This window comes from Salvelinus alpinus, chromosome 19 (genome assembly GCF_045679555.1).
Source record: "Salvelinus alpinus chromosome 19, SLU_Salpinus.1, whole genome shotgun sequence".
NCBI classification, from domain to species: Eukaryota; Metazoa; Chordata; class Actinopteri; order Salmoniformes; family Salmonidae; genus Salvelinus; species Salvelinus alpinus.
In genome coordinates, this window is record NC_092104.1 from 176,531 (window position 1) to 188,669 (window position 12,139).

The following is a 12,139-nucleotide window of genomic DNA, read 5'->3' on the forward strand; positions in this document are numbered from 1 at the left end:
ACAGTCTTGATAGGGACTGGGGAGTCATTCAGACAGTCTTGACAGGGACTGGGGAGTCATTCAGACAGTCTTGACAGGGACTGAGGAGTCATTCAGACAGTCTTGACAGGGACTGGGGAGTCATTCAGACAGTCTTGATAGGGACTGGGGAGTCATTCAGACAGTCTTGATGGGGAGTCATTCAGACAGTCTTGACAGGGACTGGGGAGTCATTCAGACAGTCTTGATAGGGACTGGGGAGTCATTCAGACAGTCTTGATGGGGACTGGGGAGTCATTCAGACAGTCTTGATAGGGACTGGGGAGTCATTCAGACAGTCTTGATAGGGACTGGGGAGTCATTCAGACAGTCTTGATAGGGACTGGGGAGTCATTCAGACAGTCTTGACAGGGACTGGGGAGTCATTCAGACAGTCTTGATAGGGACTGGGGAGTCATTCAGACAGTCTTGATGGGGAGTCATTCAGACAGTCTTGACAGGGACTGGGGAGTCATTCAGACAGTCTTGATAGGGACTGGGGAGTCATTCAGACAGTCTTGATGGGGACTGGGGAGTCATTCAGACAGTCTTGATAGGGACTGGGGAGTCATTCAGACAGTCTTGATAGGGACTGGGGAGTCATTCAGACAGTCTTGATAGGGACTGGGGAGTCATTCAGACTGACTCCCCAGTCCCTATCAAGACTGTCTGAATGACTCCCCAGTCCCTATCAAGACTTTCAGACAGTCTTGACAGGGACTGAGGAGTCATTCAGACAGTCTTGGTGAATCAAAGCATGTACCTGTAGCTTGTGGAACAGTCCACAGGGGAAAGGTGTGAGGTGTTCAGCAGGAACCAGCCTGACCCCTCCGTAGATCAGAACATCGTCCTCCTCCTCTTCCTCCGTCCAGGAGTGGTGGAGGCTGTTGGTCTTGATCAGGGCGGGGACATCCACCATGCCAGGGTTGGTCAGGTCACGTGCGCACACGTCCATGGCATCCAGCACCTGTCGTAAGAGAGGATGTTAGCATGGACGCTAATGTTTTCCTATGGGAAATGCTAACATGTGTCATTGTGGTATTGTGGTATACTTGACGGTATACAACTATGTGAGCCCAGCTTGTGTTAGCATGGTCGCTAAGTGTGACATGTTTTCCTATGAGAGATGCTAACAGCTCCCCGTCTTAGTAAATACGACTGTCTCTGACCTGTAGCAGTTCGTCCACGTCGCTCTCTGGGGCCAGAGCCTGTATCTCCTCCAGTCTGTAGCGCCCCCTGTAGTGGTGGATGGCTTTAGGCGTGTCCACAGAGAGGAGGCGGGCTAGCACCCCACTACACAGCCAGCGGGGCTCCAACACCATCACATCCTGCACCGTCTCACTCTGCATCAGGTTGATCTGTTAGGAGGATGGGGAAGAGAGAGAGATGGATAGAGAGATGGATACAAAGGGAGGGGGAGAGAGCACGATGGATAGAGAGGGGGAGAGAGAGATATATAATCAAAAATAAATTGTCCATAGTGAATGGTGGCATGTAAAAAATCTTCCCAATGTGAAATAGTTCCCGATCGTTGTGATTGAACTAGGATCACGTCACAATAACTGCTCGTGCGTCTCCATTTGATTGGCTGATGTCTCTCACACCCTCCCTCGCCCTTGATTTAACTAGATAGCATAATTAGCTGTCAGCTGTTTGAGACGGCTAGTTGTGAGGTGTGCAGTTTTAGATGGTTTGTATAGCTTGAGTTTATTTATATTTTTACAGGGACAGTGCACATTAATCAACGTTTCAGTAAAAGTGCTGGTTTTAGCCAGCCGGATAATTTTCAACAGCAGTCCCTGCACAGGTTATTAAAAACAATTATAATAACAATACAGACAAACAATGAGCAGTGAGAAGATGCAGAGCAACATAGGACAAGCAACACGTAGCACGCAGACATAGCAACATAGGACAAGAGATAGTAGCACGCAGACAGAGCAACATAGGACAAGAGATAGTAGCACGCAGACAGAGGAACATAGGACAAGCAACACGTAGCACGCAGACATAGCAACATAGGACAAGAGATAGTAGCACGCAGACAGAGGAACATAGGACAAGAGATAGTAGCACGCAGACAGAGGAACATAGGACAAGAGATAGTAGCACGCAGACAGAGGAACATAGGACAAGCAACACGTAGCACGCAGACAGAGGAACATAGGACAAGAGATAGTAGCACGCAGACAGAGGAACATAGGACAAGCAACACGTAGCACGTGTTGTTCAAATATGTTATTTTGGTAACCAAATGTATTGAGCTACATATCTGCCATTCCCTGCATCACATGATACACTAGCACAACTAGCTTGTGTCCAAAACTAGCTAGTTTTTATAACTTTACCCTCTGTCTCTCACATGACCTAAAGTCAACAGTACCGTGGTAGCCTCTGTCTCTCACATGACCTAAAGTCAACAGTACCGTGGTAGCCTCTGTCTCTCACATGACCTAAAGTCAACAGTACCGTGGTAGCCTCTGTCTCTCACATGACCTAAAGTCAACAGTACCGTGGTAGCCTCTGTCTCTCACATGACCTAAAGTCAACAGTACCGTGGTAGCCTCTGTCTCTCACATGACCTAAAGTCAACAGTACCGTGGTAGCCTCTGTCTCTCACATGACCTAAAGTCAACAGTACCGTGGTAGCCTCTGTCTCTCACATGACCTAAAGTCAACAGTACCGTGGTAGCCTCTGTCTCTCACATGACCTAAAGTCAACAGTACCGTGGTAACCTCTGTGCTGGAGCAATCCTTGAGTGGAAAGTAAATGACAGCACTGCAAATAAATGCAATGCTAATTTGTGGGAAAATTAACTAAATTAACTAATTAACACTACAACCAAAGATTTATACAACTAACCTATGGTGCTGCAGTCTCTCCAAAAGCATCTGCTTTTACTGTAATTTGTCACATGAGTGACCTCTACTGTCATGGTGTGGAACTGAAGACTCTACTGTGTTTGCGAGTGTGTCTTCCAAGTATGTCGCCAGAATACTGCCAAGGAGAAAGTAAGTCCTTGATGTAATTTATGGCCATATGCTTAATTAGTAGGTTGATGACAGAAATTTGACAGTGAAATATCTGAGTGAACAGATTGTATTCCAGGGTATGAGGGGAAGAGACATTACAGGCCATGTAAAAGAAAACTATCCTCCTCCTCCTGGCAGATATCAGACCTAAAGCATGTAAAACCTGCATAAACAAGGCACGTCTCAGCAATCTGCTGTCTTATAGCAGCTGTTTATGACACATAGTCAAATGAGTAGATAGATGACACTGACGCCATGCTGACCAACAAAAATAGTAATACATTCTGTAATCTGTAGACTTCCAGCCATGTAGGATAGAAGGAACCAAGGGTCAGCACCATGAAGGAACCAAGGTTCAGGACCATGTAGTGTAGAAGGAACCAAGGTTCTGCACTAAGTAGGGTAGAAGGAACCAAGGTTCAGGACCATGAAGGAACCAAGGTTCAGAACCATGAAGGAACCAAGGTTCAGCACCATGAAGGAACCAAGGTTCAGCACCATGAAGGAACCAAGGGTCAGCACCATGAAGGAACCAAGGTTTAGCACCATGAAGGAACCAAGGTTCAGAACCATGAAGGGTAGAAGGAACCAAGGGTCAGCACCATGAAGGAACCAATGTTCAGCACCATGAAGGAACCAAAGTTCAGAACCATGAAGGGTAGAAGGAACCAAGGGTCAGCACCATGAAGGACCCAAGGGTCAGCACCATGAAGGAACCAAGGGTCAGCACCATGAAGGAACCAAGGGTCAGCACCATGAAGGAACCAAGGTTCAGCACCATGAAGGAACCAAGGGTCAGGACCATGAAGGAACCAAGGTTCAGCACCATGAAGGAACCAAGGTTTAGCACCATGAAGGAACCAAGGTTCAGAACCATGACGGAACCAAGGTTCAGCAGCATGAAGGAACCAAGGGTCAGCACCATGAAGGAACCAAGGTTCAGCACCATGAAGGAACTAATGTTCAGCACCATGAAGGAACCAAGGTTCAGCACCATGAAGGAACCAAGGTTCAGCACCATGAAGGAACCAAGGTTCAGAACCATGACGGAACCAAGGTTCAGCAGCATGAAGGAACCAAGGGTCAGCACCATGAAGGAACCAAGGTTCAGCACCATGAAGGAACCAAGGTTCAGAACCATGACAGAACCAAGGTTCAGCAGCATGAAGGAACCAAGGTTCAGAACCATGACGGAACCAAGGTTCAGCAGCATGAAGGAACCAAGGGTCAGCACCATGAAGGAACCAAGGTTCAGCACCATGAAGGAACCAAGGTTCAGCACCATGAAGGAACCAAGGTTCAGCACCATGAAGGAACCAAGGGTCAGCACCATGAAGGAACCAATGTTCAGCACCATGAAGGAACCAAGGTTCAGAACCATGAAGGGTAGAAGGAACTAATGTTCAGCACCATGAAGGAACCAAGGTTCAGCACCATGAAGGAACCAAGGTTCAGCACCATGAAGGAACCAAGGGTCAGCACCATGAAGGAACCAAGGGTCAGCACCATGAAGGAACCAAGGGTCAGCACCATGAAGGAACCAAGGGTCAGGACCATGAAGGGTAGAAGGAACCAAGGTTCAGGACCATGTAGGGTAGAAGGAACCAAGGCTCAGCACCATGTAGGAACCAAGGCTCAGCACCATGTAGGTTAGAAGGAACCAAGGTACAGCACCATGTAGGAACCAAGGTTCAGCACCATGTAGGGTAGAAGGAACCAAGGTTCAGGACCATGTAGAGTAGAAGGATCCAAGGTTCAGCACCATGTAGGGTAGAAGGAACCAAGGTTCAGGACCATGTAGGGTAGAAGGAACCAAGGATCAGCACCATGTAGGGTAGAAGGAACCAAGGTTCAGGACCATGTAGGGTAGAAGGAACCAAGGTTCAGGACCATGTAGAGTAGAAGGAACCAAGGTTCAGGACCATGTAGGGTAGAAGGAACCAAGGTTCAGCACCATGTAGGGTAGAAGGAACCAAGGTTCAGGACCATGTAGGGTAGAAGGAACCAAGGTTCAGGACCATTTAGAGTAGAAGGAACCAAGGGGCAGGACCATGTAGAGTAGAAGGAACCAAGGGTCAGCACCATGAAGGAACCAAGGGTCAGGACCATGTAGGGTAGAAGGAACCAAGGGTCAGCACCATGAAGGAACCAAGGGTCAGGACCATGTAAGGTAGAAGGAACCAAGGTTCAGCACCATGTAGGGTAGAAGGAACCAAGGTTCAGGACCATGTAGGGTAGAAGGAACCAAGGTTCAGCACCATGTAGGGTAGAAGGAACCAAGGTTCAGGACCATTTAGAGTAGAAGGAACCAAGGGGCAGGACCATGTAGAGTAGAAGGAACCAAGGGTCAGCACCATGAAGGAACCAAGGGTCAGGACCATGTAGGGTAGAAGGAACCAAGGGTCAGCACCATGAAGGAACCAAGGGTCAGGACCATGTAAGGTAGAAGGAACCAAGGTTCAGCACCATGTAGGGTAGAAGGAACCAAGGTTCAGGACCATGTAGAGTAGAAGGAACCAAGGGGCAGGACCATGTAGAGTAGAAGGAACCAAGGGTCAGCACCATGAAGGAACCAAGGGTCAGGACCATGTAGGAACCAAGGGTCAGGACCATGTAAGGTAGAAGGAACCAAGGTTCAGCACCATGTAGGGTAGAAGTCCGTTTAACATGTGAATCTGTCCACGAGGTATTAGATTGGTCTAAAGACCAACACGCAGGTAAATAATCAGACATGGGCTGCCTGTGTGGCTTCATCAACTCTTACTGAAGAAGCTGGTTTAAAGTTGTTTCTTTCCATGAAATCAGTGGTGTCAGATTCATTCCATGGAGTGCCTAGTGTGTCTTCAGGTTTTTGGTTTTTCCTTTCAATTAAGAGCTAGACAACCAGGTGAGGTGAGTTCCTTACTGTAACCTAGACAACCAGGTGAGGCGAGTTCCTTACTAATTAGTGACCTTCATTCATCAACCAAGTACAAGGGAGGCTGACCACCCGAAGACACTCAGCCCTGCATGGAAGGAGTTTGACACGAATACATTAAACGATTAGAATATACAGTATTTGACTTTATTATTCTAGAAGTAAACAAAGCTCTTGGCTACTTTAAGCTAAGAGGACGTGGCAACAAAGTAACAAGAAGCAGACCCCTAAACATGAATTACCTATTTGACCTATCAGCTAACATATCAAATGTAAATTCCGGCAGAAAACCAATGAGAAATTGTGAAGGATCACCTTCCAACAGGACAATGACCCTAAGCATACAGCCAAGACAACGCAGGAGTGGCTTCAGGACATGTCTCTGAATGTCATTGAGTGGCCCAGTCAGAGCCCGGACTTGAACCCGATCAAACATCTCTGGAGAGACCTGAACATAGCTATGCAGCGACACTCCCCATCCAACCTGACAGAGCTTGAGAGGATCTGCAGAGAGGAATGGGAGAAACTGCCCAAATACAGGTGTGCCAAGCATGTAGCGTCATACCCAAGAAGACTCGAGGCTGTAATCGCTGCCAAAGGTGCTTCAACAAAGTACCGAGTAAAGAATCTGAATACTTATGTAAATGTCAAATTTCATTATTTTTTTAAAAACCTGTTTTTGCTTTGTCATTATGGGGTATTGTGTGTAGATTGATGAGGAAACATGATTTAATACATTGTAGAATAAGGCTGTACTGTTACAAAATGTGGAAAAGGGAAGGGGTCTGAATACTTTCTGAATGCACTGTATGTAGAAGACAAACGATGTACACGCTGCCCACTATATGACATGGAAACTGAGAGGTACTTCCTAACCTCCTGCCAAACGTATGAGCATTTTAAAGACACATATTTCCCTCAGATTACACAGAACCCCAAAGTATTAAAAAACAAATCCAATTTTGATGAAATACCACAGTGTGCATCAAAGCAGCAAGATGTTTGACCTGTTACCACAAGAAAAGGGCAACCAGTGAGGAATAAACACCTGTGGAAGGACCACCAGAGGGCAGGCTGGGCTCACGGATAGTAGCCCAACAAGGCATGGGAGACAAGGTAACCAGAGGCAATCAAGCACAGCTGACGGTACTAATGAGATATTCTCTTTCCCCTATAAGAGGGAGGAGGGAACCAGCAGAGAAGAGAGAGGGAAACTATCTCTGGAGGAGAGCCACCAAGAGAGGGAAGCTATCTCTGGAGGCCACCAAGAGAGGGAAGCTATCTCTGGAGGCCACCAAGAGAGGGAAACTATCTCTGGAGGCCACCAAGAGAGGGAAACTATCTCTGGAGGAGGGCCACCAAGAGAGGGAAGCTATCTCTGGAGGCCACCAAGAGAGGGAAGCTATCTCTGGAGGCCACCAAGAGAGGGAAGCTATCCACGAAGAACCCGTGACTTTTGTTGTAGTTTAAAGATAATCGTCTTGTGTTCCTGTGTCATCTAAAGAAGAAGATGATGTATGTTGTTCCTTGGGAGATTCTCATTGATTGTGTTGGAGTGTTTGTATTGACAGAAATCCCTCAATAGAGAACTGTGTTCAATCAAGAAAACCTACTCCTGACTTGTTTATTCCAACTTTCCGCTTTAGAGTGACACCAAATTACTTGGTCCGCACACACAATACAACCCATATTTTATTTATGTTTCTTATTTACACATCATTACAACACTGTATATAGACATAGGATGACATTTGAAATTTCTTAATTATTTTGGAACTTTTGTGAGTGTAATGTTTACGGTTCATTTTTGTTTATTATCTATTTCACTTGCTTTGGCAATGTTAAACTTCTTGCCACTAGGGGGGTGCTATTTCGACATAGCACAAATGTGTATCCAATGTAAACGGTCTCCTACTCAATTCTTGCTCGTACAATATGCATATTATTCTTACTATTGGATAGAAAACTCTCTCTAGTTTCTAAAACCGTTGGAATTATGTCTGTAAGTGAAACAGAACTCGACTTAGAGCACTTTTCCTATGTCTGTGTGAGAATGGGACATTTTATCATCTGCTTTGAGACCTGTCTTTAACTTTGCCTGTCTTCTATTGGTTGAGATGCACTGCATACGCCTTCCCCTGGCTGTTAGCGAATAGGGAGAGTTGAAATGACGTTCCTACGTATTTCCCAAAGTTTTTAAATTGATTGGAACCGAGGTGTCCGCCCTTTTGGGACTTCGCGCTGACGCAAAGAGGGTCTTGGCATGTCTTTTTAGAACGTCTGGTTTTAGCTCCTAGAAGTATCCGGCTCTGTTTTTATTCGCTATAGGCTTTAAAGACATCATAATCTTGTTATTTTGAACCGAATTATACCAGTTTAGGTCAGTATATTGCGATTTTCAGGTATTTATTTCCATGGCGCTGTAGAAACGTGGGTGTCTCTCTCTCGAATGCCATTATGTACTGCTAATTGCAACGTCGAGGGAAACATTCTCCAACCCAGCAACGATTCTTTTGGCCAACGGACACCTTTCACAAGATTCTGATGGGAGTTCAGCTAATAGTAGGTACTATTTATGCTGATAAAACGTTGTTCTGTTGAAAAAGAAAAATGTATTAGACGCCATTATTTTCCATGTAGCGTTGCGCTATCGCACCCTGTATTGTACCCAGTATTGCGCAGTAAGGTTAATTTTAAAAATGTAATTCAGCGATTGCATTAAGAACTAATTTCTCTTTCAAATGCTGTCCAACCTGTATTTTTTTAGTCAAGTTTATGAATAGTTTTCGATAAGATTAGGTGCCTTTCCAAAATGGCGCCGGACAGATTGCTTGATTTTTTGCCCACTAAACACGTTGTGTAACCACGAATTGTGCGGCTAAATATGCACATTTTCGAACAAACTATATGCATTGTGTAATATGATGTTACAGGACTGTCATCTGAAGAATTCTGAGAAGGTTAGTGAAAAAATTAATAGCGTTTGGTGGTTTATAACGTTATTGCTATTTTTGGCATGAATCAATGCTACTGTGTGACTGACTTAGTAAGCTAAGATAACGCTATATTGTGTTTTCGCTGTAAAACACTTAGAAAATCTGACATATTGGCTATATTCACATGATCTGTGTCTTTCATCTGGTGTACGCTGTGTATTTTTAAGAAATGTTTTATGATGAGTAATTAGCTAATACACGATGGTCTCTGTAGTTATTCTAGTCATTTTAGTGATAGTTGTAATGGGGGCTGCAATTGTAAACTATGATTTATACCTGAAATATGCACATTTTTCTAACAAAACCTATGCTATACAATAAATATGTTATCAGACTGTCATCTGATGAGAATTGTTTCTTGGTTAGTGGCTATTTATATCTGTATTTGGTCGAATTTGTGATAGCTATTGATGCAGTAAAAAAAATGGTGGAGTAAAAAAAGTGTTGTCTTTTGCTAACGTGGTTAGCTAATAGATTTACATATTGTGTCTTCCCTGTAAAACATTTAAAAAATCAGAGATGATGGCTTGAATCACAAGATCTGTATCTTTCATTTGGTGTCTTGGACTTGATATTTCATGAACATTTTATTTTATGATATCCCTGTAACTTTAGGCTAGGCTATGCTAGTCAGCTTTTGTGATGGGGGGGATCCCGGATCCGGGTTTGTGACTCGTGAAAGGTTAACATATGTTTCCCTTGACAATAAAGCCCCTTGAATTGAGTGAGAGAGCGAGATGGATAATGAGAGAGAGCGAGAGATGATAGAGCGATGAATGGATAGAGAGAGAGAGAATAGGAGAGAAAGGTGAATGAAGTTGGCATATCTAATATAATCTCAAGACTGGTATTGAAATGTGTGAAGTACAAGACACGTTGAAGTCTGTCCAGGCCAGTTGGCTGTCTATCTACCAGAGCAGAGTCATTCTTGTCAACATCAACATGTCCCAACAGTCCAATCACTGTTTCCAGATGGAGGAACACACTGCTAAACAGTGACACCTGGTGGCAGGAAAATAACCTCACAACACAGACACTGAATAGGGGAGTATCCTGGGTTGAATACAGATCCTTGACACTATTTGAGGTGCACTCGACTTACGTCGGAGTTTGGACTTTTGTGTAATAGTGTGTGTGTTCCTCTCCAATGTTGTGGAGCTGTTGTGTGTGTGTGTGTGTGTGTGTACGTCTCCCATGTGGAGCTGCTGTGTGTGTGTGTGTGTGTGTGTGTGTGTGTGTGTGTGTGTGTGTGTGTGTGTGTGTGTGTGTGTGTGTGTGTGTCTTTGTGTGTGTACCTCTCCCATGCTGTGGAGCTGCTGTGTGTGTGTGTGTGTGTGTGTGTGTGTGTGTGTGTGTGTGTGTGTGTGTGTGTGTGTGTGTGTGTGTGTGTGTGTGTGTGTGTGTGTGTGTGTGTGTGTGTGTGTGTGTACCTCTCCCATGCTGTGGAGCTGTTGTGCGACCCCTCGGAGGTGCTCCTCGCTGACCAGTGGGTTGATGTGTTCCTGGACGTCAGAGACAAACTGTTGCCATGACGTCAGCTGGTTAGGACCACTCATTTTCCTCCAGGAGGGCAGGGTCGAGACCAGACACTCTGAAAGGGCTGACATGGGACTACAGGTCTGTCAGAGAGGGGAGAGAGAGGGACTTAACAAATTTGACCACAATAACTACCGTGGGATATGTGTCAATAGCAACCTTGGGAAAATCCTCTGCATTATCATTATCAGCAGACTTATACATTTACTCAGCGAAAACAATTTACTGAGCAAATGTCAAATTGGCTTCATACCAAATTAGCGTACAACAGACCACGTATTCACCCTGCACACCCTAATTGACAAACAAACAAACCAAAACAAAGGCAAAGTCTTCTCAAGCGTTGTTGATTTCAAAAAAGCTTTTAGACTCAATTTGTCACAAGTCACATTTCTCTAAAGACAAAAAATACAAAAAACAAGGTAGGCTTCTTTTGCAACATTGTAGCCAACATCACCAGCGTTGCTATGGAAATAAGTACATTGACAGCCTCAACCAGCAGCTGGTCTTTATGTCCTCTGCATCTAGAGAACATGTCCACCAGCTTGGTACAACACAGGCAGAACCTGAGACCAGCACAACCAGCATGGCCTCCACCACACAGCCTGATGACACTGTACCAGTCTCCCAGTCTGCACCAGCCCAGGTCAACCAACCAGTCTGCTCCAGTCCAGGTCAGAATACCAGCCTCCCAGTCTGCACCAGCCCCGGTCAGAATACCAGCCTCCCAGTCTGCACCAGTCCAGGTCAACCTACCAGTCTGCTCCAGTCCAGGTCAACCTACCAGCCTACCAGTCTGCACCAGCCCAGGTCAGAATACCAGCCTCCCAGTCCGCACCAGCCCAGGTCAGAATACCAGCCTCCCAGTCTGCACCAGCCCAGGTCAACCTACCAGTCTGCTCCAGTCCAGGTCAACCTACCAGCCTACCAGTCTGCACCAGCCCATGTCAGAATACCAGCCTCCCAGTCTGCACCAGCCCAGGTCAGAATACCAGCCTCCCAGTCCGCACCAGCCCAGGTCAGAATACCAGCCTCCCAGTCTGCTCCAGCCCAGGTCAGAATACCAGCCTACCAGTCTGCACCAGCCCAGGTCAGAATACCAGCCTCCCAGTCTGCACCAGCCCAGGTCAGAATACCAGCCTCCCAGTCTGCACCAGCCCAGGTCAACCTACCAGCCTCCCAGTCTGCTCCACCCAGACAACTACCCACAACTACAATCCTCATCGATTAAAATGGGAAGCTCTTGGTCCGGAGAGATGATTCCCTAGACACCTGGTGTATAAGTTCTGGTGTACTACAACTGACAGTGCAGCTACTCAGTCAGACCAGGATTGACACCCCTGACAACATCATCATCCACACTGGCACAAACCACCTTCGTGCCAAAGGTGAAAATGTATCGGGGGAAGTGAGAAGAGTGGCAGAACTGGCACAGGCTATGTTTCCAACCACCAATATAGTTGTGTCCACACATATTATTTCACTTATAATTCACTGTAGCACAATTCCAGTGGGTCAGAAGTTTACATACACATAATTTGAGTCAATTGGAGGTGTACCTGTGGATGTATTTCAAGGCCTACCTTCAAACTCAGTGCCTCTTTGCTTGACATCATGGGAAAATCAAAAGAAATCAGCC

At 45.7% G+C, this 12,139-nt stretch overlaps 1 protein-coding gene across 2 annotated transcripts in view; it reads right to left on the reverse strand.

Moving 5' to 3' along the window:
- Window positions 1-12,139, reverse strand: part of dapk1 (death-associated protein kinase 1) — a 200,279-nt gene that overhangs the window by 6,002 nt on the left and 182,138 nt on the right. For both annotated transcript variants that reach the window (XM_071351997.1, XM_071351996.1), the window contains exons 24-26: window positions 10,395-10,583; window positions 1,188-1,376; window positions 782-985 (exon numbers count right to left, since the gene is read on the reverse strand). In XM_071351997.1, coding sequence (XP_071208098.1) covers window positions 782-985; window positions 1,188-1,376; window positions 10,395-10,583 — 582 coding nt within the window. The remainder of the gene's footprint in view (window positions 1-781; window positions 986-1,187; window positions 1,377-10,394; window positions 10,584-12,139) is intronic.